Source organism: Dama dama, chromosome 9 (assembly GCF_033118175.1).
Source record: "Dama dama isolate Ldn47 chromosome 9, ASM3311817v1, whole genome shotgun sequence".
Classification (NCBI taxonomy): Eukaryota; Metazoa; Chordata; class Mammalia; order Artiodactyla; family Cervidae; genus Dama; species Dama dama.
Window position 1 is genome coordinate 23,628,267 of NC_083689.1, and position 24,749 is coordinate 23,653,015.

A 24,749-nucleotide genomic window follows, 5' to 3' on the forward strand; every position below is an offset into this window, starting at 1 on the left:
TCGGACGCAACTTAGTAACCGAAGAACAACAATCAGCAAACATCGCCTTCCTTGGGAGAACCCAAAGCGGAGCCAGAGTCGCTTCACTCAGAAAGGGTGACTCCGTGGCCCTTTAACATATTAGCCATGGAGTGTCAGGAGCTCACTTCACTTCCCAGAGCCTCTTATGAAATTGGATTAAAGCTCATAGCGCCAACCTTGCAGGGTGGTGGGGAAAACTCAGTAATCAAATACATTGGGTTTCTGTTGCTTTACGCGCGCTTCTCGTTGCAGTGACTTCTCTTGTTTCGGAGCACGGGCTCTAGGGCACACTGGCTTCAGTAGTTGCAGCTCATGGACCCTGGAGCACAGGTTCAGTAGTGGTGGTGCACCAGGTTTAGTTACATCACGGCTTTTAAAAATTTTTTATTTATGTTTAATTGAAGGATACTTGCTTTACAATATTGATTTCACTTCTGCCATACATCAACATGAATTAGCCATAGATGTACATATGTCCCCTCCCTCTTGAACCTCCCTATTATACAGAGTGAAGTAAGTAGAAAGAGAAAAACAAATATTGTATTTTAACACATATATATGGAATCTAGAAAGAGGGTACTGATGAACCTCTTTTCAGGGCAGCATAAATGTCCCTGATGCTGGGAAAGATCAAGGGCAGAAGGAGAAGAGGGTGTCAGAGGATGAGATGGCTGGATGGCATCACCGATGCAATGCACATGAACTTGGGCAAACTCCAGGAGATGATGAGGGACAGGGAGGCCTGGCGGGCTGCAGTCCATGGGGTGGCAAAAAGTCAGACATGACTGAGCAACTGAAGAACAGCAACAATGGAGACACAAACATAAAATGCATTTTTTTAAATGCTTGCTGCCCAGAAAGGTTTAGTCCCAGGGATATGGGCACAGTGGAGGGCAGGGGTGAGGGCGAACACTGGTGATTAAAATGGAAGTCATACACAGAACATGCATGTGAGTGAAAAAAGCCCTACAGGTGCTGCTGATGTTCGAGGACTCCCCAACAGTGTCCAGTCCCCCCTTAATCACCCCAGAGTGAAGCCACTCCCACGGTGAGGAGCTTCCTGTCAGCTCCTTAGCCCTCTCCTCTTGAATGTTAACCATCAAAGAAGCCGGAAATAACTGGGAGGAGGGCTTCCCAGGTGGCTCAGTGGTAAAGAACCCATCTGCTAATGCAGGAGACATAAAAGGCACGGGTTTGATCCCTGGGTCAAGAAGACCACCTGGCGGAGGCAATGGCAACCCATTCCAGTATTCCTGCCTGGAGAATCGCCATGGACAGAAGAGCCTAGCAAGCTACACCCCGTAGGGGTGCAAAGAGTCAGACATGACTGAAGCAACTGAGCGTGCATGAGCACACAACTTGGAGGAAAGAATAAGAACAAAAGAAAGCAGTTCTAGAAAAAAAAAAAACACCTTACGTATATAAACTATCCTCAGAGAGCTAGTAGAAAGTACATGAGCCAGGAAACAAGCTTAAATTTGCCCTTTGAAAAGGAATGCTCAAATAACCAGAAAAAAAGCCCTTGGAAACAAAAAACCTGATGATCGAAATTCAAGTGGCAACAGAAGGGTTGGAAGAGAAAAAAAAACAGAAGACAAAAAGGAAAAAAAAAAAAATGTAGACAAGAAAATTAGATCAATTCAGGAAGCCAGATACGTGACTAAGAAGAGTTCCACAGAGACAGACCAGGGACATCAAAAGTGGAAAAAATCACCAGTGACATCATCCAAAAAGTTTGCCAGGAATGGAAAACATGACAGAGACCACCAAATGTATAGCATCACAGGTGAAAATAGATCCACAGCAAACCCACACTGTAAAAGGGAAGGATGTGGAGAATAAAGAGAAGATAGAGGGAGTTCCCTGGTGGTCCAGTGGCTAAGACTCTGCACTCCCAATGCAGGAGGCCTGGGTTTGATCCCTGGTCAGGGAACTAGATTCCACATGTCACAGTGAAGATTCTACGTGCTGCAACTAAAACCTGATGCAGCCACGAAAATAAGAATTTGGGTGGGGAGGGCAGAGACATCACTTTGCCAACAAAGGTCTGTATCGTCAAGGCTAGGGTTTTTCCAGTAGTCATGTATGGATGTGAGGGTTGGACCATAAAAAAGGCTGAGGGCCAAAGAACTGATATGTTTGGACCGAGATGCTGAAGACTCTTGAGTCCCCTGGACAGCAGGGAGATCAAACCATTCAATCCTAAAGGAAATCAACCCTGAATATTCATTGGAAGGACTGATGCTGGAGCTGAAGCTCCAATCCTTTGGCCACCTGATGTGAAGAGCCAACTCACTGGAAAAGAACCTGATGCTGAGAAAGACTGAGGGCAGGAGGAGAAGGGGTGATAGAGGACGAGATGGTTGGATGGCATCACCCACTCAGTGGACGTGAGTCTGAGCAGACTCCAGGAATTGGTGAAGGACCGGGAAGCCTGGCATGCTGTAGTCCATGGGGTCACAAAGAGTCAGACACAACTGGGTGAACAACAAAAACAAAAGAAGACAGAGAAGATTCTACAAGTTTCCAGAGAAAAAAGAGGAGGGGAAAAAAGTGACAAGCAGAAAATGAGGAAGCAGAACAGTTCAGATTGTTTAGCTGTCCAAGACTGGAAGCTGGAAGACCTGAGACAAGGGACTGTGTACCCAGAGTGCTCTGCTACCCAAAACACTTGTCCTCAGTCAGACCACCAATCACACAGGAGAGTGAAGGAAAACACTTCCTCTGGGAATGCCCGGGGAGTATGACTTCCTAAAACAAAGGCACAAACCAATAAACAGGAGACTTGGCCCCAAGAAACTGGAGCTACATCTCAGGAGTCCTGGGTGCTAAAGAAAGAGGGGTCAGAAGCACAACGAGGCAACAGCTGCTCCTGTTTGGGGTAGTTAGTTCCACTCAAGGAGCTCGGGGAGAGAGAGAGTCACAGACAAACAAAACAAAGGCAATCACTAACTCCAGGAAGAGCAAAGAGCAAGTCCTAGAAAATAAAAGTGTTCCTTAGTGGACACTGTTGCACTGTGAACGAAAGTTTCATATAATATAAGCCCTGAATATTCATTTAAACAAAAATTATGATACCTTTGTTTGAGAACTTTGGAGAAAGAAATATGCCTCATAGAGTTAGGTCTATTCTTTCAGGAGTAGGAAATCAATGGACAATGAACATTCCAATGATAAATCCAGAGATGTGTAAACCACTGGGGAGTGAGACACACGGTGCTTTGTTTAAAACAGTTTTTTTTTTAAGCTTTGTACAGTCTTCAGCACAGAACCAAAAGTTATACAAATATTGCTGCTATTAATTTTGACAAGAGGAAAACACACATACCCTCGAGGGGCCCATTGCTGAGTCGAGTAGCTTTATGTGGTTTGGAAAGCACTTGAGAACTTCCTGTGTGCCATGAACAGCAACATATTTCTTTTTTTTTTTTTTAATTTTAAATATTTATTTACTAGGCTGCACTGGGGTATTACTTTACTGGCATATGGGGTCTAGTTCCCCGACCAAGGATGGAACCTGGGCCCTCTGCATTGTGAGTCCCAAGTCTTAGCCACTGGACCACCAGGAAAGTTTCCACATTCAATTTAATTGATGAGTGCACTTATAGGATCAAACAGATTAGAAAATGTGCCTACATTAAAAGAAAATAAAGACAGAGAGAAACCACAGGTCAGCAAACCACAGCCCACCTACCCACCATCTAGCATGCATCGTCTGATTTTGTGCATCCCGGGAGCTAAAAATGGTGCTTTACATTTTTAAATGGCTGGGGAGAAAGCCATATTGCATGACGCGTGAATAGTACATGAAGCTGAAATTTCAGCGTCCATAAGTAACATTTCATTGGAAGGCAGCCATACCTGTTCTCTTTCCCTTGTGTTCTCTTTCTCTACGGCAGCTTCCGTGCCACCATGGCAGAAATGAGTAGTTGAGACTTGCAGCTCCTGGGATTTCCCTGGTGGTCCAGTGGCTAAGACTAAGGGCTCCCAATGCAGGGGGCCCAGGTTCGAATCCTGGTCAGGGAACTAGATCCCGCAGGCTGCAACTAAGACACAGTGCAACCAAAAAATATACATAGTAAAAAAAGAAGAAAAGACACTTGGCCCTTGATGGAGAGTTTGCTGACTCCTGCATTAGAGCATGAGGGTGTGGGACAGGATGGGGAGGATCAAGGTGGGACCCTGGAGCAGGGGCAAGTTTCTGGGTACCTTGTGGGTCACCTGCTCTTCCTCTAAGTTTACCCTCTCGCATGATTCTGTGTTCTTTTGTGCTGGGAGAGCCTATCCCATGCCAGGCTCTAGAGATAAATGATTGCCCAGGCTGCAGCCAGGCTCTGCCCTTGCTCATGGAGCCTACGCTCCATCAAGGAGAGCAAGGCAGATCCCAGGCAACTGACAAGAGCGAGTGAGACAGGGTAACAGGCAGTAATCAGGCTTAGATGGTGGGCGGCCCCTCTGGGTGGCCAGGAAGGGTCTCTTGGAGGCGTTGTTGGAAGTGCTGAGAAGGAGCCTGCCTTGCGAAGAGCTTGGGGGAGCATGTGCTAGGAGGAGAAAGTGGCATGTGCAAAGGCCCGGGGGCTGGACAGTGCCGGACCATCTGAGGAACAGGAGAGAGACTCGAGCAGAGGGGACAGTGGCCCCACCAAGCCGTAGCTGGGAGCTGGATTTCACGAGCACAGCTGGCACCCGGGGAGGTTTTTGGTTTGTTTGGCTGCATTGGGTCTTAGCTGTGACATGTGGGATCTTCACTGAGTCATGCAGATATCTTTGTTGCGGTGCATGGACTCTCTAGTTCTGGAGAGCGAGGCTCAGTAGTTGCAGTACAAGGGAGGGCTTAGTTGTTCCATGGCATGTGGGCTCTTAGATCCCCGTCCAGGGATCAAACCTACATCTCTTCCACTGCAAGGCAGGTTCTTAACCACTGGGCACCAGGGATGTCCCCAGGGGAGGTGTTAAGCCAGGAAGTGATAGGGACTCAGGCTACACATATTGAACCCACAAGCGTGGCTGGGAAATGAAGTGCCCGGCTCCACTTCTGGTACCAGGAAGATAGGACAAGGGACTGGGGAAGAGCAGGGAGCCTCTCCCATTAAAGGCAGATCCGCCTAAAGCTCACCCTGGCACCCAGAGTACACTGCCCGAGAGGCCCTTCCTTGGATCAGGCAGGAGTGGCCCAGTGGCCTGCACTCCAGTTGCAAAGCATTTTTCCTCGAAAGAAGAGAGCGTTCCCGTGCTGAATCCCCATGTCCCCTGGCAGGGAGAGAAAGCTAAATTTAAAGGTGTGCTAACTGGGGCAGTCCGATCCGGTGTGTGCTCCAGCTGCAGATCAGCTGGGGACCCACTAACTTGGCCATGCCCACATCTGGCAGCAGCTGGCCTTCCACATCCATGGAGCTCTTATAGTTTCACTCTATTTGGGGGGGGGGGGTCTACCATGTGCCCCACACCTTGCTGGGCAGTCAGTGTGGGTCCTGGAGCTGGACTGGCCTGGGTTCAAAGCTCCTATGTCCCAGGGAGGGTTTCCCAGGTGGCTCAGTGGGTAAAGAATCCACCTGCAATGCAGAAGACATAGGAGATGTGGGTAGAGATGATCTCCTGGAGAAGGGCATGGCAACCGACTCCAGTAGTCTTGCCTAGAGAATCCCATGGACAGAGGAGCCTAGCAGGCTACAGTCCATGGGGTCACAAAGAGTCTGACATGACTGAGTACCCTCTTAGCCTCAGCTTTCTTGTCTGCAAAATAGGTCCAATAAGAGCGCTCACCTCACAAGTAACAGGCACGGCTCACTAGCTTACCTCTCCCCAGTATTCTCTGGCTTTAAAAGTACATTTTGGGACTTCCCTGGTGGTCTACTCGTTAAGAATCTGCCTGCCAATGCAGGGGACACAGGTCCGATCGATCCCTGATCTGGGAAGTTCCCACATGGTGTGGCGCACTCGAAGCCCGTGCGCCACAACTACTGAAGCCCGGGCACCCTAGAGCCTGTGCTCCACAATAAGAGAAGGCACCTCAGTGAGAAGGCCTCGCACCACAACAAAGAGTAGCCCCACTAGCTGCAACCAGAGAAAGCCCACAGACAGCATCAAAGACCCAGCACAGCCAAAAATAATTAAATATTTTTTTAAGTGTGTTCTGACCACCTCCTCTGAGTCGGGTACTGAGGCCACAGCAGTGCAGGACATCAGATAAAAGCTCTGCCCTCAGGGGGCTGATGTTCTAGAGAAGACACAGCCAGCAAGCAAGATGCAGTACAGTCTATGTTCCTTCTGCCCGTGGTGGTTCTTACAGGTTCTTACAGGTTCTTACAGGGCTTCAGGGGAAGGGCGTGTGAAGTATCAGCGGGCTGAAATATTCTGTGGGGTTCTGGAAGGTGGGGTACATCTGGGGAAGTGTCCCAGGCAGGAGGCACAGGAACGCAAAGGTCCTGAGATGGGAGCAAGCCTGGGAGCGTAGAGGAAGAGGAGACCAGTGCCTCACCTTGGTGGAGCTGATCGTAATCCCACCTGGTGTGTAACATGAGGTGCCTGTTACGTGACACACAGTGTTCATTATTGTTGTTGTTGTTGTTCAGTTGCTCAGTTGTGTCTGACTCTTTGCAACCCCATGGACTGCCTCACGCCAGGCTTCCCTGTCCTTCAGCATCTCCCAGAGTTTTTTCAAAGTCATGTCCATTGAGTCTGTGATGCCATCCAACCATCTCATCCTCTGTCTCCCCTTCTCCTCCTGCCCTCAATCTTTAATGAGTTGGCTCTTATCAGGTGACCAAAGTATTGGAGCTCCAGCATCAGTCCTTCCAATGAATATTCAGGGTTGATTTCCTTTAGGATGGACTGGTTTGATCTCTTTGCAGTCCAAGGGCCTCTCAAGAGTCTTCTCTAGCACCACAATTTGAAAGCATCAACTTTCCAGCGCTCAGCCTTCTTTATGGTCCAACTCTCACATCTGTACATGACTACTGGAACAACCATAGTTTTGATTATACAGACGTTTGTCAGCAAAGTGATGTCTCTGCTTTTTAATACAGGTCTAGGTTTGTCATAGTTTTTCTTCCAAGGAGCAAGTGTCTTTTAATTTCTTGACTGCAGTCACCATCTACAGTGATTTTGGAGCCCAAGAAAATAAGAGTCTATCACTGTTTCCATTATTTCCCTATCTATTTGCCATGAAGTGATGGGACCAGATGCCATCATCTTAGTTTTTTGAATGTTGAGTTTTAAGCCAACTTCTTCACTCTCCTCTTTCACCCTCATCAAGAGGCTCTTTAGTTCCTCCTCACTTTCTGCCATTAGAGTGGTATAATCTGCATATCTGATGTTGTTGATGGGAGGGGTAGCCAAACTACAACAGTGAAAATAGAACAGAAAGGTGAAGAACAGTGAGATTTGGACAAGGAAAAGAAAAGCCTTTGGAGGGGGACAGGGTGGGTCCATCAGGGTTTCTCTGTGGCGAGCAATGAAAGTCAGTGTCACCTGACCCGGTGGGTGGAAGGTATATTTAGCAGCTCATGGAAGGGAACACCCAAGAGTTCCTTCTTCTCCAGCTGGGTTTAAGGCAACCCAATCTGACTCACCAGTTCCACATCATAGAATCCATTCATCTCAACACCCAACTTCTGGTCCCCTTTTCCGTATTTGTTATTCAGTTGCTCAAAGAGTCGTGCCTGACTCTTTGTGACCCTATGGAATGCAAAACGTCAGGTTTCCCTGTCCTTCACCATCTCCCAAAGTTTGCTCAAACCACTGAGTCAGTCTGAAGCCTCCAAAACGCAAAGACCAGCTTCCAACATGAGGCAGAGCATAAACTCCAGGCATGGCTGGATCCAAGCATTTTAATTCTTCCTGAGGGAGTCAGTCTCTCTCTCTGCTTCCCCTGGGCTGGTTCCTTCTCAGGCAGGCTGATGGGCTCAGTCACCATGGTCAGGTCCACGCCCATCACACAGCGAGAAGAGAGGGCTGTGTGCTTCCAGGGAATGGAAGTGGATTGGGGTCTTGCTCTGAGACAAATGGGGACATCTAAGAGGGCACTGTAAAGATGGGGAGAATTGGGGGTGCCAGCCAGACAAGGCAAGGCCATTCCAGGCAGGGAGGACAGCGGGAACAGATGCTTGCCATCTCCTGTGGTTCAGTGCTGCCAGACTGCTGGGTACTTGGTGGGAGAAGGAGGTGAGACCTGGGATGTCAGCTGGAGGTTGAACACAAGAGCCCTGAGCACCAGACTGAGCGCTTTAGGCTCTGCTCTCAGACAATGGGGAGTTGCAGAGGGGTATGGAGCAAAGGAGGGCCATAGTCCATCCCTTGTCTGTGCAGTAGAAGATGGAGGACTACAAGAAGGAAACCTGGAGGAGCCAAAGGAGCAGTGAGGGGGCTTCTGTGTCACCAGCCTGCACCACAGGGCTTGCCTGGGTTGGGGAGGGAGGCCAGAGAATTTTTGGAATCAAGTAGACAGGACTGGAACCTGGAGGGTGAGGAGCCCGCAACTGGGGATGTCTGGGGGTGTGATCCGTGATGTGGCTACCCACTGGCTTCAGGCAGGTAGAAGGCAGGAGGCAGGAGACACTGGTATGGCCACCCTGGGGACTGGAAGAACATCTTTATGATTCAAGGTGGTCAATTCTTGGATGCCTCTAGGGATGGGGAGCTCACCCCTTATGTAGCTCTGACCCACATAAACCATGGGCTCAAATCTGTCCCCCTAGAGTCAGGCACTGCCCTGTGCCCCATGCCTATGCCATGGGGGCCTCCCCTTCCCAGGCCAGCCCTTGTTGATAAGGGCACTTGATGCCATTTGCTCAAGACTCTCCTTCTCCAAGCTCAGCACCTCTGGCTTCTCTGGTAGGGCCATCTTTCAGGGGAGGGCCTCATGGAGCATGGGACAAGGACCCTGTCCCGGGGAGGATGGAGATGTTTCTGAGACACAAAGTGTCACGGTTGGGCACCGGGGAAGTCGTAAGCACAGGCTGTGCTGAGGGGAGCAGGCAGCCCTCCCTCGCGCGCCGGGGCCTGCCACAGTAGCTGGTGTGATTCTAACAGTGCTGCTGGGTTTCCGCTGTGGCCACTTTGACGCTGCGCTGCTATTTTGGGCAAGTGATGATGGTTTGCCATATACGGTTGACCCCCAGTGACCCTGCTGAATGCTAGCTGCAGGGTCCCCAGCCCCTTGGTCCAGAGCAGTGCCCATGGCTGGGAAGTTGGGTGGGGGGGGCACCTGGGACAATCCCACAGCCAGATCCATGGAGCCCAGAGAGCCGGATGAGCAGGAAACCTCCCGGCAAACGCTGCCAGTATTAGGACATTACACCACCACAGAGAAAGACGCCCCTCTCTCCCTCCGCTCCTACCTGCTTCTTTCACTGGGAATAACCTTTTGCAGGTTCGAGAGTCCCCTTCTGGAATGTTCCCCTTGGACTTGCTGTTTCCTGTATAACCTGTATGGGATCACACAGTTTGTTTTCTATCACTTTCTGGTAAGTGGTGGTTGCTTCTGACAACCAGAGATTTTAGCATTTTCTTATACATAATTGCCTAGTTTTTGGTGCATAATATTGCATGATATTGAATATCTCTAATTCTTGTCGTGTGTTTAGCTTGTCGTTGTATCCAACTCTTTACCACCCCATGAACTGTAGCCCATCAGGCTCCTCTGTCTGTGGGATTTTTCAGGCAAGAATACTGGAGGGGGTTGCCATTTCTTCCTCCAGGGAATCTTCCTGACCCAGGGATTGAACCCACTTCTCCTATGTCTTCTGCTTTGCAGGCAGATTATTTATCCTCTCAGCCACTGGGGAAGCCCCTAATTCTTGTCATTGGGCCTCTATTCCCAGAAATCACATGACATCTTGGTGCACAGACACTTAGACTTTGGGGGTACCAGAAAATTAAATTCTGGGCATCTTGGTGCATCACCCTCCAAAGGTCAGCCTCATCCTTGTCCTTACGGACTCATCCGCTCACCCATTAGAAAGTATTCGAAATGAAATCACAGAGGAACAGCTCAGGGCTGGGCCCGCAGGCCTTCAGATGCTCAGGGAACTGCCTCCTGAGCTGGAAGCTGGTGCTGCCTGACCCTACAGAGGAGGAAACCGAGGCACGAGCTGGGTTGGCCTTGGGGAGGCCCAGTGTTGCTCTGCCAGGAGGCCTCCAGTTCCAGGTGATGTTCTTCCCTCTAGTCTCAATTCTCCCTTAATATCAAGGATGTCATGATAAGAATATTCATGGTGGTTGACATTTTGAGGGCTTTCTTTGTGCCGGGCACCAACAGTTCTTTCCTAGGGCCAGGTACTGAAATGAGACTCTTGTTAGAGTTGGCTGAGGGCGTTGAAGTCAGAAGGGTCCACTGTGTTGTCTGGGCTCTGAGACTTGCTTACCTGCCTAGACGGGAAGCTCTCTCCTTCCCCTCCCTGTGCCTCGCTGCCCTCGCTCCGGGAAGCGTGGATTCCCGGAACGCGCGGGCTGCGCGCCCCGCGGCGCCAGGCCGGGAAGTGGCGTGGATCTCGAGAGCGCCGCCGGCCCCCGCCGGGGCCGCGCGGGAGGCGCTGGGGGCCCCGGAGGCGGGGCGGGGAGGGGCCGCCGGTGGCGGCGGCGCGCCGAGCAGACCGCAGTGCGGCCGGCGCTAGGACCCGCGGGGGCCGCTCAAGCTGCCGCGCCTCCCGCTCCCCCCACCCCGATCCCAGCCCCCCCCCCCCAAAATGAGGAAACGCAGCAACTTGCTCCAAGTTGTGCAGCCGGGGCCGCCTCGGGGTGCGCAGCCGGCGCGCGGGGGCCCTCCTGGGGGCGGGCACGGAGTGCAGCCCAGGGGCGACCCCTGAACAGGTGAGGGCGCCGGAGGGGATAGTGGGGAAAGACCGTAGGACAGTGGGGGGGGCCCCAAGGGCTAGCGGGTGGGGGGATGCTGGGCGAGCGCGGGAGGGGCCAGTGTGCGAGCGCGAGCGCGCGCGTCCGGGGCGTGCGGCCGGTACGCGGCTGGGGCGGGTATGGTTGGATGCGCCCAGCAGTCGGGTGGGGTGGTATTTTTGTAGGTGCGGGTATGCGCGTCTGCAACCCCTGGGTGTGTGTATCCGCGCGTCCACGTGGAGGGATGTGCGCGCGTGTCTGCGCTGCGTGTGCGCGGCCCTGCGTGTAGCCCTGCGTGCCCGGGTGGCCCAGCGTGTGGCGCCCAGGTGTTCAAGTGTGGGTTGTGGGGGGGTGGGGCGGCACACACGTTTCCGAATGTCTGTGCGTGTGTTCACACGTGTAGACGTGTGTGCACAACTGTCTCTAGGAGAAACTGCTTTTGCTTGCATACCCGCGTGCCTGTGGGTGCCTGTGTCCACCTGTGTCCAAGCCCTGTGTGTTTCTGTGTGTTCTCGTGTGTACATGGATCAGTATGCGTGTGAGTACATAGAGGGATGGGGATTTCTGGGGGCGGAAACTTACTCCTCCCCACCTGGCCCACGGCTCGGCCACCTGGTGCGATCCGTTGGGGAAAGCAGGGGACAGAAATGCCCCCACCCCAGCACCAGTGTGGGACTTTGTGTTTCTGTCCTCGGGTGGGGAATGGGGGCGGGGGCGGGGGGGGGGTGCGGATCAGAGACCCAGCCGGCAGCCAGAGGAGCCCAGCAGGGCGGCACTGCCCGGCCCCACCCCCGCCAGGGTCAGAGATTCTTGTGAATGACCTTGAATCATCCTCTGTTTCCTCATCATACCCCTGTATACTTTACCAGAAAAGAGGAAGAACCAGGTTCCGTTTAGTGGCTCCAAGCGCCCCATGTTTAGTGGCTCCAAGCGCCCCAGTGTGGGCTGCTGGGGCCTGAGCCAGCGCCTGGCCACTCACTCTGAGCCTGCCCTGTGCCTCAGTTCCCCTTTGGGGATGACGGCGCAGCTGGGCTCCCTGCTAAGGGACTCTCCCAGGGAAAGGCCACCTCCCCTGAGGGGCTTGGGGACCAGCGCCTTGGGCCCCCCACAACCCCTGGGGTGGGGGAGAGGCCGCCCGACGGTCGCCTCCACCTGGGCCAGGCTGGAAACGGCCGCTGGGCCCCCAGCCTGGCTTGAATCTTGAGCTCTCCAGCTGGTCTCTGCCCCTCCCCAGGGAAGCCCTCGCTTCCTCCACGCCTGGCACCCCTCACCCATCTCAGCCAGGATGCCAACGGTGAGTACTCCCAGCTGGGTGCCTGGGCCTAGGCCCTTCCTCGCCTCCGGCCACAGGACCGCAGCTCCGTGGGGCTGGGGGGTGGGGGTAGGGGTGGGGGACCATCCGACCCGTGTCCCCTTAGGCGGCGGCCGCAAGTCTTTTCCTGTCACTTGGTGTTTTTTCCCACTCTTTCCTGCCATCTTCTGCCCTGGGGTGTCCCTCTGTTTGTGACTCCGTTTCCTCTACTGGGTGCTCTGTGCACCCCCCACCGCCATCTCCGCTCTCCTGTGTTCTGTCCCTGGTCTCTGCCTCAATACAGTCTTTCTCTCTGCTCTGGGCCCCACCCCCGACCCCCACCATCTCTCTTATGACCCTTTTCGCCCTCTCGCCACGCCCCCCAGAGGCGCTGGGCCCCCGGCACCCAGTGCATCACCAAGTGTGAGCACACGCGCCCCAAGCCCGGGGAGCTGGCCTTCTGCAAGGGCGACGTGGTCACCATCCTTGAGGCCTGCGAAGTGAGTAGGGGGGGATGTGCTTGGACAGCGGGGGTGCTCCTCCAGGAAACATCTCCCCCCACCGACTCCTGGCTCCCTCCCGGCAGAACAAGAGCTGGTACCGTGCCAAGCACCACGCCAGCGGGCAGGAGGGGCTGCTGGCGGCTGGGGCGCTGCGTGAGCGCGAGGCCCTCTCTGCGGACCCCAAGCTTAGCCTCATGCCGTGAGTCGTGGGGAAGCGCCCCCGGGACGCGGGTGGGGTCAGCAGGGCTCGGCCAGCCCCGCCCAGCCCGCCCTTCCACCCGCCACAGGTGGTTCCACGGGAAGATCTCGGGCCAGGAGGCAGTGCAGCAGCTGCAGCCGCCCGAGGACGGGCTGTTCCTGGTGCGGGAGTCGGCCCGGCACCCGGGTGACTACGTGCTGTGCGTGAGCTTCGGCCGCGACGTCATCCACTACCGCGTGCTGCACCGCGACGGCCACCTGACTATCGACGAGGAGGTCTGCTTCTGCAACCTCATGGATATGGTGGAGGTGCGGCGCCCAGGCCCCCTAGTGCAGAGATGTAGGGAGGCCAGGCATCAGCCCGTCCCAACAGCTGGGTAGACATGGGACCCCCCCCCCCCCCACCAGAGGCTCATGCTTCCCAACGTGGACAAGGAGGCTCTGGTCCCTGGACCACCACCCTCCAGATAGTCTGAGTTCTTCAGGTCCCCCCATCTCCAGGGGCTGGGGTGACTGCTCCAGGGACACCCAGGAACCTCCAGTTTGACACCAATCCCAAGACACACACCCCCATCCTCCTGTTTCCTCCCCTGCATCCTTTCCTGTTCCCATGGAAACCAGCCTAAAGAGTCCTGTGGGAACCCACCCCCTCTCCTCCTCCCCAGCGCCCACCCACCCCTCAGAAGAACCCCGTGGGAAGGGGATGGGAGGCAGGGGCTCACCAGATGTGGGGGGTCGCCCTCACGGCTGCCTCTGCCCTGCCCCACCCCCTGCAGTATTACAGCAAGGACCAGGGGGCCATCTGCACGAAGCTTGTGAGACCGAAGAGAAAGCAGGGCACCAAGTCGGCGGAGGAGGAGCTGGCCAAGGGTAGGGGGCCCCGCCCTTCCTGCCTGAGTGGCCTGGCCTGGGGAGGCAGGGCATACAGCCAAGGCTGCCTCACCTGAGTAGGTCACAGTGCCAGGCTCTGCAGGCGGAAGACCTGGGTGCCCTTGGGCTGGGTGGGGCACGCCCGCACATACCCATCAGCACACCATCCATCTATTTCCCACACCAGCTGCTTCCCCTTGTTTCATCATCCTTCACCTGAGTCAGAAACCCTGGGCAGATCCTCAATGCCACCCCGCCCCCGGCCCCCCGCCCTCCCACAGCCCCTCCACGGCCAAGTTCTATTAACACCAGTTTAAATCTGGCCCCTCCCTGTCTGAGTGCCCCCACCCTGGCCCAGCCTTGGACCTTGCCATCAGACCACCTCCTTCCTGAGGGGGGAGTCCCCCTTCCTCCCAAACCCTGTGGCCTCAGAGGCAACTTTCTACATGAAAATCCACCCACCTCACTCCCGTGTCTAAAGGGGGGAGGCAGCTCCACTGCCTTCTAGAACCTTCCGTTGTGGCTGAGCTATCTTTCCTGCTTCATCTACGAGGACCTTCTTTTCCACATGCCCCTGGGGTTGTGTGACTCTGCACTTACTCTCATGCCTCTGGACTATTGTACATTCTGTTCCCCTCACCTGAAATGCTTTTCCCGCCCTTGAGTAGTGAGATCTCCCACATTCAGAGCAAGCACACCCTGCCCTGGCCACCCCCCTTTGAACCTGGTGATCGTGGCTGTCTTCTTGGAAATGTCTTAGGGATGACATTACCATCTGAGAATGGAAGCTCTTCACTTACCACCTTTCCTGGTGGTAAAGAATCTGCCCGTAATGCAGGAGACCCAGGTTCGATCCCTGGGTCGGGAAGATCCCCTGGAGAAGGGAATGGCAACCCACTTCAGTATTCTTGCCTGGAGAATCCCATGGACAGAGGAGCCTGGATGGCTACAGTCCATGGGGTCGCAGAGAGTCAGATACAACTGTGTGACTAACACTTTCAGGTCTTACTTGTGGCATGTGGGATCTAGTCCCCTGCCCAGGGTTCGAACCCAGGCCCCCTGCATTTGGAGCATGGAGTCTTAGCCACTGGACCACTGGGGAAGTCCCAAGATGATGACTTAGAGTGCTGGCATATTCTAAGAATGTTCCAGAACCTTTACCAGAAGTTCTGGAAACTTTCCCAGTATCTGTTGTATATTTTGGTCTGTGTATCCCTGGTGGAGGGAGGAGGGCAGAGGGAAAGCACCGTAAAGGAAGATTCTGCAGGGTCCTTGGAAGGACACAGTCTCCAGGTAGAAGAGAGAAGGGCCCTGACAGGTGGGCCCTGTTGCTTTCACCACCACCCCCAGCCCCCATAACTGGTACCAGGAGTGTGGTGCATCACACGTGGCCGTGGGCCACTGCTATGGGAGAACGGGCCTGGTCTCCTGTCAGGTGGAGCCGCTGGCAGCCCTCTCACTGGGTCTCCCCCCTACAGCCGGCTGGTTACTGAACCTGCAGCACTTGACGCTGGGAGCGCAGATCGGAGAGGGAGAGTTTGGAGGTGAGCAGGGGACCTAGTGGGGGCTGAAGGAAGAGAGGGGGCTTCCCAGAGATGAATTGACACCCACGTTTGATATCTACTTACCGTGCGACTGAGGACACAAAGGCTCCTCTCTATGGAAGGAGGTTCATGACAGCCAGGATGTGGAGAGAGGTGATGAAGGCAGGTACCCAGTGGGTATGAGTGAGTCCTTCACACCTCCTGGACCCTTGCACACTTCTGTTTTATTATTTGCATTTTGGCTGTGCAGCCTGTAGGATCTTAGCTTCCCAACCAGGGATCGAACCTGCATTGGTAGCGTGGAGTCTTAACCACTGGACCACCAAGGAAGTCCCAAATGTTTAAAATTTATGAGTTATTATTATTTGGCCATTCTGCACAGTTTGTGGGATCTTAGTTCCCTGTCCAGGGATTGGACCCTTGCACTCAGCAGTGAAATCTCAGAGTCCTAACCACTGGACCACCAGAGAAGTCCCAGGTCCCTCTGTGTCGATGCCACAGCCTAAGGTTATTATCCTGGGAGGTCCCAGGGCTTGGATCAGGACCTTCTCTGGAAAGGGCTGGTGTGCACATGTTTTCTGTCACGTCTGTTCAGCTCTGCCCTTGTTACAGGAAAGCAGCTACAGGCCACAGGGAGACAAACAACCAAGGCCACATGCCAATAAAACTTTATGGACACTGAAATTGAATTTTGTATCATTTTCATGTCATGAAATAGTCTTCTTGATTTTTTTCCCCCAACCATTTAAAAATGTAAAAACCCATTGTGAGCTTGCAGGCCTTGCAGAAATCCTTGAGGGGACTAGAGTGGGCTCAAGGGCTGGAGTTTGCAGACCCCTGGTTTAGGTGATTATCTTTGCTCCGGGTCTGGAGCCGCTTGGCTTCCCAGGTGGCTCAGAGGTAAAAACCCGCCTGCCAACGTAAGAGACGCGGGTTTGGTCCCTGCGTTCGGAAGAACCCCTGGAGGAGGAAATGGCAACCCACTCCAGTATTCTTGCCTGGAGACTCCCATGAACAGAGGAGCGTGGTGAGCTACAGTCCATGGGGTCGCACAGAGTCAGACACGACTGAGCAATTAAACAACAACTGGAGCTTACCGGGAGGGGTTTCCAGGCCTGGGGACCCGCCACTGCATTGGCCTCTTCCGCGGTTCATGTGACTGGGTATGCGCGTGTCTGTCTTGTCTCTGTGGGGTCCTGATCTCCTCCCCCCCTGCCTTCCCCCCAGCTGTCCTGCAGGGTGAGTACCTGGGGCAGAAGGTGGCCGTGAAGAATATCAAATGTGACGTGACAGCCCAGGCCTTCCTGGACGAGACGGCGGTCATGACGTGAGTCCTAGGTATGGCAGGGGAGGGCGCCCTAGGGCCAGGGTCCCAGCCCGCCTTCACCCCATACCCACCTGCCCCCAGGAAGGTGCAGCATAAGAATCTGGTGCGTCTACTGGGTGTGATCCTACATCAGGGCCTCTACATCGTCATGGAGCACGTGAGCAAGGTGGGGCAGGACCCAAGGGTGGTGGGGGGCGGTGGGAGCAGGGCCGGAGGGTCGGGGTGGGGTGGGAGTGGGGCAGGACCCAAGGGTCCGGTAGGGTGCTGGTGGGGCAGCTGAGCAGCCTCCAGCACTCCTAGACCCTGCCCGCATCCCCCACAGGGTAACCTGGTGAATTTTCTACGGACACGGGGCCGGGCCCTTGTGAACACCCCGCAGCTCCTGCAGTTTTCCCTGTGAGTGGGGCTCCAGGGGGTGGCAGGGAAATCAAGGCATGGAGCAGGGAGGAGCCTGGCCTTGGGAGTCTGGCCCAGGCATCCCAGGCCCTTGCCCAGCGCCCCCTCCCCCCAGGCACGTGGCCGAGGGCATGGAATACCTGGAGAGTAAGAAGCTGGTGCACCGCGACCTAGCTGCCCGGAACATCCTCATCTCGGAGGACCTGGTGGCCAAGGTCAGCGACTTCGGCCTGGCCAAAGCTGAGCGGAAGGGGCTGGACTCCAGCCGGCTACCAGTCAAGTGGACAGCACCCGAGGCTCTCAAGCACGGGGTGAGCCCCCCTTACCCCCAGGGCCCTGGGAACCCTAGTTCCACTATGAGCCCCGGGGCGTGTCTCTGGCCTCTGAACCTCCAAAAGAATGGCTTCACCTCCCCTGTAAACCCTTGGCCACTAATTGTTCCTTTTAGCCCTTCTCTGAGCCTTTGTCTCCTCGTTTCTGCAACAGTCTTGGGCTCAGCGAGTGAGAGCAAGAAACACCTTGTTTTTGCACTGAGTCTGGGTTGAGGGGTAGGAGGATTCAGAGGCAGGAGTCTATTGGGAGGAGACTACAGAGTGAAGGTCAACCCAGGGGGACTTCCTGGAGGAAGCAGGAGCTGGAGCAGAAGCCCTGAGAGGTCCCTCTCATCCTGATCTCGGGCCCCACAGAAGTTCTCCAGCAAGTCGGATGTCTGGAGCTTTGGGGTGCTGCTATGGGAGGTCTTCTCATACGGCCGGGCTCCATACCCCAAGATGGTAAGCAGGGTCGAGGGGACGGGTGGGGAGGTGCTAGGTCCCCTGCCTGTCTAGGGGGTTGTGCTCCTGACCCCCAGCCCACACTGGAGTGGCCTCTGCCCGCAGTCACTGAAGGAGGTGTCAGAGGCCGTGGAGAAGGGGTACCGCATGGAGCCCCCCGAAGGCTGCCCTGGGTCCATCCATGCCCTCATGGGCAGCTGCTGGGAGGCTGAACCCACTCGCCGGCCGCCCTTCCGCAAACTGGCTGAGAAGCTGGCCCGGGAGCTACGCAGCGCGGGTGCTTCAGCTCCCAATGGGGGGCAGGACACGGACGGTCCTGCCCTGCCCCGCAGCCAGGAGCCCTAACCCTGCCCGCGGGGCTTCGGGCCCCAGAGGACTAAGAGAGTGGGGGGCTCAGGGTGGGGATGCGGGCCAGGCCTGAAGAGGGGCAGGGCCAGTGAGCTGCCTGCCCGGCTCGCACTACAGGGGCAGGCCCATGCCGGGGGCTCCAGGAAGTCCATGGGCACCTCGACCCCAGGAGGCGAAGGATTAGCGCCTGGATAAAGACTGGTTCCAAGAACTGGGTGTCTGAGTGTCTCTCTGCTGCCCCTTGTGTCCGCCCTGGGGCCCGTCACTCAGCCTGGGGGCCATCTGCCTGCCCGCTGGTCTGCCCACTGAGGGGGCCACCTGGCTGGGAGCTTGCTGCCCCTGAGGGCACATGTTTCCCTGGGTATGCCAGCCAGGAGACCCTCCAGGCCAGGGCCACAGCCACCCGAGGATCCACTTGCCATCACCTGCAGGTCCCCCGTCTCCTGCTGTAGCCCTCGGGGTCCCGGGTGCGAAGGACGGTGGGAGAGTTCCAGGGGCCGTGGAGGTCTGAGCCCCTGTCTGGCACCTCTCCTCCCCCGCCTTTCCCCTTGAGAGAGCAAATGGAAGCCCAGATGGGGGAGGGGGGCTGCGAGGGTAGCAGCGTCCCCTCCTGGGGCGCTCCAGGGTGGTTATGTCCTCCACCTGTCACCCCCAACAGCCTCACCCAGTGACTCTGGGGAACACTCGCTAGGAAAAGCCAGCTGCACGACCTGTCCCAGGGCCCTGTCCATTCTCCAGTGGGGGCTGGGGTCCCGGCTTACACCGCCAGGTTCGAATCCTGAATCCACCACTCTGTGGCCCGGGCTCACCGTGACCCAGCACCTCAAACTGAGGGTGTGTCTGGGATGGGGGTGTTGATGCTAAACCCGGGGTGTCCCAGGGAAATGGGGGGGGTGTGGTCTCCCTCCCTGCCCCACCCCTGCAGCCTCCTCTGTGATCAGGCGTCTTCTGGAGGAGCCATGAGGACCCTGGGGGCTGAGTGCACATAGCTGGTGCTCAGTTGTTACCACGACTGTCAACCACCCCCTCTCCGATGACACTCCCAGATGCTTCAAGGTTGCCTGGAGAGAAGTGTCTGGCCTGTGGGGTGTGGCCCCCACCCCAGGAACCCCTGAGCTGGTGCAGGGATCCCAGGCCACGGCACGGCCTCCCACCTCCACTGGCCCACCGCTGCCCAAGTTGAGCTGTTCATATGTCTCAAGGTCACACTGCTGCTGCTGCTGCTAAGTCACATCAGTCGTGTCCAACTCTGTGTGACCCCATAGATGGCAGCCCACCAGGCTCCCGTCCCTGGGATTCTCCAGGCAAGAATACTGGAGTGGGCTGCCATTTCCTTCTCCAGTGCATGAAAGTGAAAAGTGAAGTCGCTCAGTCCGACTCTTCGAGACCCCATGGACTGCAGCCTACCAGGCTCCTCTGTCCATGGGATTTTCCAGGCAAGAGTACTGGAGTGGGGTGCCATTGCTTTCTCCCAAGGTCACACTGGCCTCCTGCATTTCGCCACCCACTGGAGCCCCACCCACTCTCTGGCCTCAGTTTCCCCACCAGCACCTGAAGGGGATTAGTGATTCTTCCTGGGGGAGAAATGCAGGATGGGAGTCCAGAGAGGCTGACAGTGGCCTGCCCACTCCCCCCTGACCCAATCCAGCTGGAGAAGGCCGCCTGTCACTGTGGCCCCACGCCACCCTGCCCACCCCTAATCCAGCCCTCTAAGCTGACACAGCGTCTGGGCCGGCAGCTGCTGGCTAAGTCGCCAAAGCAGCACCCATCCCGCACCCCCGCCCCTGTGCCTAACACCCCGATCCCTCCTGCACCTCTTAACCCACTGGGGCCAATTAGCTAATTGGGGGCTGAGAACAGAGCAGCTCATTAGCGTTTTAAAGTGATGAAGCAATTAGGGGGATTACTTCCCCCCACCCCCACTCCCCCTCTCCCGAGGCCTGGCTCCCCTTACCACAATGCCCCAGCGCATCTCAAAGGCCACTGAGGCCTGGAGGGGCCTCACTCATCGCCCCTCCAGCCTGGACTCAGAGCTCCTGGAACCTCCCTGTCCCCTTGGGTGCTAAGCCCTCTGCCCACCCAGACCCGCCCCCTCCTCTGAGGCCATTCGGCCCTGCCAGCACTCCAGGGCCTGCCCCTCGGTGCTGTGAGTGTCCGACTGTGCACACATGCACGTGTGGGCACTGCCTCCCCATCTCTGTGTGTGTCGTCCCCCTACAAAGCCAGCATTCTGGAAGGACTTAGCTCTGCTTCCGCTTGCACTCACTCTCTGGTCCATCCACGGGCCTGGGTCTCCAGCCTCACTCCACTGAGACAACCTACCTCCCTCCATCCCTCCCATCCTCCTTCTGGGCCTCCTTTTGCCCCCTGTCACCCCCAGGGCCCTTCCTGTTTTCAGGGCACCCCTTGCCAGAGCACCCCCAAGCTCCTTGGATTGGGCAGGGGGTTGACCATCCAGTCTCAGGGTATCACCCAGGTCCTCTTGGTGCTCAGGCCACCGCCAGAGGGACAGTCCCATCACCCACTTGTCCCCAGACAGGGGCTGGGTTCACCGGTCTTCTTCCGTCCTCAGACTTTCTCTCCCCAGAACTTTTAAAAATATTTTTATTTACTTGGCTGCACCAGGTCTTAGTTGAGACATGTGGGATCTAGTTCTCTGACCAGGGATCCAACCCCGGCCCCCTGCATTGGGGGTGCAGAGTCTTAGCCACTGGACAGCAGGGAAGTCCCCCTCCCCCCAAATCTAGCCCTGACCAGGCCTCTAGCCTTCTCCTGGCCTCCCATCTTGCCCATAACACTCATCCAAAATGTACCTGTGCCCCTCTCATGCTCCACAACCTTCTATGGCTCCCCAGTGCCCTGTTCACACCCAGTCTTGTCCAGAATTTACACCCTTACACTCCATCTCCCATTCTACTCACCTTCCTTAAAAGAACAACCCTCCCTCCCCTGCTTGAGTTTTCCTACCAGGTTTCTGACCACCTGACATGCTGTAATTTACTTAGTTGTGGATTATCAGTCTCCCCCAGCAGGATGCCAGCTCCAACAAGTGTGTCTGTGTTTTGTTCCCTGCTGTGAACAGTACCTGGTATTCAGTAAGCGCAAATGTTTGTTGCGCTTAAATGTTTACTGAGTGAAAAGTGAGCTTCTATTCATACTTCAAAACACAGCTAAAATGCCCCATACTCCTTTGCCCTGGATAGTGCCCAGGGGAACCGACTGGAATTACCTTCACCTCTGGGGACTTCAGCTTCCCCAACTCCCCGTGGCATCTGTGAATCTGAGAGGCTCTTCTTCTCACTCCAGACGGCAACAAAAGCAGTTGACAGCGGCCCGTTTAGTGAGTGCTCACTAAGCTCTCACCGTTGGTCATTCCATCAATGTACTCCTTCATCAGCTCACTGAGTCCCTGTGAGAGTCCCACGGGGTAGGAAGTCCTGTTGCTGCCATTTTACAGCTGGGAAACTGAGGCCCGGGGAGGGGGAGGCTCTTGTTTAGGTTCTAGAGCAAGGTGTGGCAGACCCAGGCTAACGGTGCCCTGCTGCCCGGCACTGCCTCTGTGGCTCAGAGCGACCAGCGCCTGGGCGGGAGGGGCCCCCTCAGTTAATCACCTCGCTAATCCTCCTCCCCGCCCGACCCCAACCCCCTTGGGTCTGGATAGGCCGGGCCAGGCCAGCAGCAGACAGCACCGGGCCCACGGGGGCTGTTGGAGGGGCTGCCGGGAGCAGTGCGCACTGGGAGGTGGGCACGGGTGGGCCTGCGAGGGAGGTGGGAGCACAGACAGCCCGCCAGGGTGGAGAGCTGGGGGCTAAGGAAGTGTTCCTTAGGGCAGTGGCCCAGATCCTACCTTCCTGGGGGTCACAGACACAGAGACAAAAGAGACAGGGAGCTGCAGAGGGAAAGAGAAATAGAAAAATCATCGGAGAGGAGGAAGTGGAGTCAGAGGGAGGTCACCTGAGATGCACAGAGAGGCAGAGGGAACGCCGGACCCAGTGGAGGGAGAAGCCCCTCCATATCTGACCCCAGATCCGGCAAGGGGCGGGGGGGTCCCTCCCCTGTCTCACCGCCATCTGTCCTGCTGCCTTCCCGCCAGGTGGGGGCAAAGAGGAGCCATGTTCCTGAGCCCAGGTGAGGGGCAAGCGGCGGAGGGTGGGGGGCCAGGGCCCGGAGAGGAGGCCCCCAAGAAGAAGCACCGGAGGAACCGCACAACCTTTACCACCTACCAGCTGCACCAGCTGGAGCGGGCGTTCGAGGCTTCCCACTACCCGGATGTTTACAGCCGTGAGGAGCTGGCAGCCAAGGTGCACCTGCCCGAGGTGCGCGTGCAGGTGAGGGTGCCCCCAACCGCCCCCGGAGGCAGCCGGTGCCAGAGACGGACCTTCCCAGGGCAGGGCAAGGCTTCCCAGAGGAGGGGACGTGGGACTGGGGCCTTCACGTTTGAGTAGGAGTGTGCCAGCTACCAAGGAGAAAGGGCATTTCTCTAGGCATCCAGAACAATGAGTGCAAAGATGTGCAGGAGTTAAATTGGAGGCATTTCTACTGAGCTCCATGTTGAGGAGGGTGGAAGGGGAGGCAGAGAAAGCTGGTGAAGCCCCTCAAATGCCAAACTCAGTGGCTGGAACTTCATGCTGAGGCCCAAGGTAGACCAGGCAGGACGCTGAGGAGCCTGAGGGGGCCTGGGCAAAGGGAAAGGCAAGGAGAACCTGGACTCAGAAGGCTTCAGGAATGATCTAATGGGGGCCAAGAGGCAAAGATCTTGCTCTCAGAACAGCCGTCTCCTCGGGGTAGGTAATGTTGGCATTGCAAGGGGTAGGAATCATGTCAGAGAGCAGGCAGAACGCTGAGGGGCTGGGAGGCCCAGGGAGGGAGAGCGGCCTTGCCTGGCACCTGCCAGCCACCTCTTACATGGGAGCACCTCTCTTGCTGCCTCCAGGTGTGGTTCCAGAACCGCCGGGCCAAGTGGCGCCGCCAGGAGCGTCTGGAGTCAGGCTCCGGGGCCATGGCAGCCCCAAGACTCCCCGAGGCCCCAGCACTGCCCTTTGCCCGCCCTCCCACCATGCCACTGTCCTTGGAGCCCTGGCTGGGCCCAGGGCCCCCAGCTGTGCCAGCCCTCCCACGCCTCCTGGGCTCGGGCCCAGGGTTGCAGGGCTCCTTTGGGCCCCACGCCTTCAGTCCAGCCTTCATGGACGGCTTCACCCTGGAGGAGGGTTCCCTGCGGCTGCTGGCCAAGGAGCACGTGCAGGCTCTGGACAGGGCCTGGCCGTCAGCCTGAGCCTGGTGTCTGCCCAGCCCCTCCTGCTCAGCCTGTCCATGGCCACCCACACCAAGTCCCCCACCCACCACCACCTACTTACCCTGCCTTGCAGGTTTAACTGGCACCTGACTTAAAGGTGGCAGCCAGAGGTGCCCAGCCAGGGTGGGGGTCCCTGGCCTGGTCTCCAGGGAGCTGGTGCCCTCTTGGGGCTTCAGTCTCCCCATCAGTCAAATGGGCGTGTGTGGGGTGGATTCTGAGGTTCTTAAGACTCTAAGGCTGTAACCAGGAGCCACAGGGATGTTAATTCTGAGTTGATGGTTCTAAATCCTTCTGCCTGCTTCTAATCTTTCAACAGCAGGGCCGCCCTGAGAGATAACAAGTAACAGCTGCAGCAGTTCACATTCAACTGCCCCCTTTGACTGTGCGCTTCCAGCATGCCCATCACTTTACCCCAAGGTGGCATGGCCATCAGCCCCATGTTACAGGGGAAGAAACTGAGGCCCAGAGAGGGATAGCCAGTTTCCTGAGGCCACAGAGCCAGTAAGGGGTGGAGCTCTTTTTAAGCTCATTGCCTGACTCCATCACCCCAGGCACCTAGGACCCAGGCTGGGTGCTAACAGGGCACTCCCAGGTAGAAGCAGCTGACACGGGGTGAACAGTTGATCTTTGCTCCCCCGTTATCAGAGTGTGGCTTGTCTCCCCATCAACCACAGCCCCCATCACATCTCCCAGCCCACTGAGATGGGGCTGGGGCCCTGGTAGCAAGACAAGCATTTGTTGTGTCCTACCACGTCCCCCCAGGGTTCACAAAGGCATGATGGCCACCCCTGCCGGGGTTCAGCTGGACTCCAGGACAAGGAGGCTGGCTGGGCTGGGGGTGTGTGGCCCAAGTGCCCACATGTCAGGGCACCTCCCTGTGGGATGGGATGAGTCAGGATAGGAGAGTGTATGGTGGGGGGGACGTGGCAGCACCCCACTCGCTCCAGGCTCTGGCCAGGAAGTGACCACAGGTGCTAGGAAATTCCAGGAATGTCGCTTCCAGGCCACTCTCAGCTGGCCTGCTCACCTCCCATCTGAGAGGGCACCTCCATGTGAACCCCCATGGCCCCTGTGCTCTTTACGCTGCAGCAGCCAGGCCAACCATCCCAATCATTCATCCACCTGTTCCAACTTACGAGGACACAACAGTGAACAAAGCAGAGAAAAACCCCTGCCCTCCTGGAGCTGCCACTCCAGTGGGAGAGAGACCAGAGCCCTACTTTTAAAAATAAATAAGTAAAACATGAAACACCTGCTGGTGGTTAAGTGCTTGGGAGAAAAATAAAGCCAGGAAGGGTGATCGGGAGCATGTGGCAGGGCTGCAGTTTAATATGGTGGTCAGCACCATCAGAGCA

At 56.3% G+C, this 24,749-nt stretch overlaps 2 protein-coding genes and 1 long non-coding RNA gene across 6 annotated transcripts; 2 read left to right on the forward strand and 1 right to left on the reverse strand.

Moving 5' to 3' along the window:
- Window positions 1-401: 401 nt before the first annotated feature.
- LOC133062112 (uncharacterized) lies at window positions 402-10,527 on the reverse strand. Of its 2 annotated transcripts, none has more exons than XR_009694108.1 (3): window positions 10,386-10,527; window positions 9,360-9,446; window positions 402-7,360 (listed from the first exon to the last, which is right to left on the reverse strand). It is a non-coding gene; the product is annotated as an uncharacterized LOC133062112 (long non-coding RNA). The 2 variants fall into 2 exon arrangements; XR_009694107.1 differs by having other exon boundaries at window positions 402-8,598.
- Window positions 9,237-18,312, forward strand: MATK (megakaryocyte-associated tyrosine kinase). Of its 3 annotated transcripts, XM_061150678.1 has the most exons (14): window positions 10,711-10,830; window positions 11,279-11,389; window positions 12,086-12,145; window positions 12,529-12,642; window positions 12,729-12,844; window positions 12,933-13,152; window positions 13,620-13,713; window positions 15,192-15,257; window positions 16,485-16,584; window positions 16,666-16,750; window positions 16,907-16,980; window positions 17,096-17,291; window positions 17,667-17,753; window positions 17,859-18,312. In XM_061150678.1, the coding sequence occupies exons 2-14, from the start codon at window positions 11,384-11,386 to the stop codon at window positions 18,096-18,098; spliced, it is 1,458 nt and encodes a 485-aa protein (XP_061006661.1). In that variant the 5' UTR covers window positions 10,711-10,830; window positions 11,279-11,383; the 3' UTR covers window positions 18,099-18,312. The 3 variants fall into 3 exon arrangements, with proteins under 3 accessions (XP_061006660.1, XP_061006662.1, XP_061006661.1); XM_061150677.1 differs by lacking the exons at window positions 10,711-10,830; window positions 11,279-11,389 and adding an exon at window positions 9,237-9,485; XM_061150679.1 differs by lacking the exon at window positions 11,279-11,389 and having other exon boundaries at window positions 10,701-10,830.
- Window positions 18,313-21,898: 3,586 nt separating this feature from the next.
- Window positions 21,899-24,606, forward strand: RAX2 (retina and anterior neural fold homeobox 2). The gene is made up of 2 exons (XM_061149300.1): window positions 21,899-22,429; window positions 23,035-24,606. The coding sequence occupies exons 1-2, from the start codon at window positions 22,061-22,063 to the stop codon at window positions 23,371-23,373; spliced, it is 708 nt and encodes a 235-aa protein (XP_061005283.1). The 5' UTR covers window positions 21,899-22,060; the 3' UTR covers window positions 23,374-24,606.
- The last annotated feature ends 143 nt before the right edge of the window (window positions 24,607-24,749 follow it).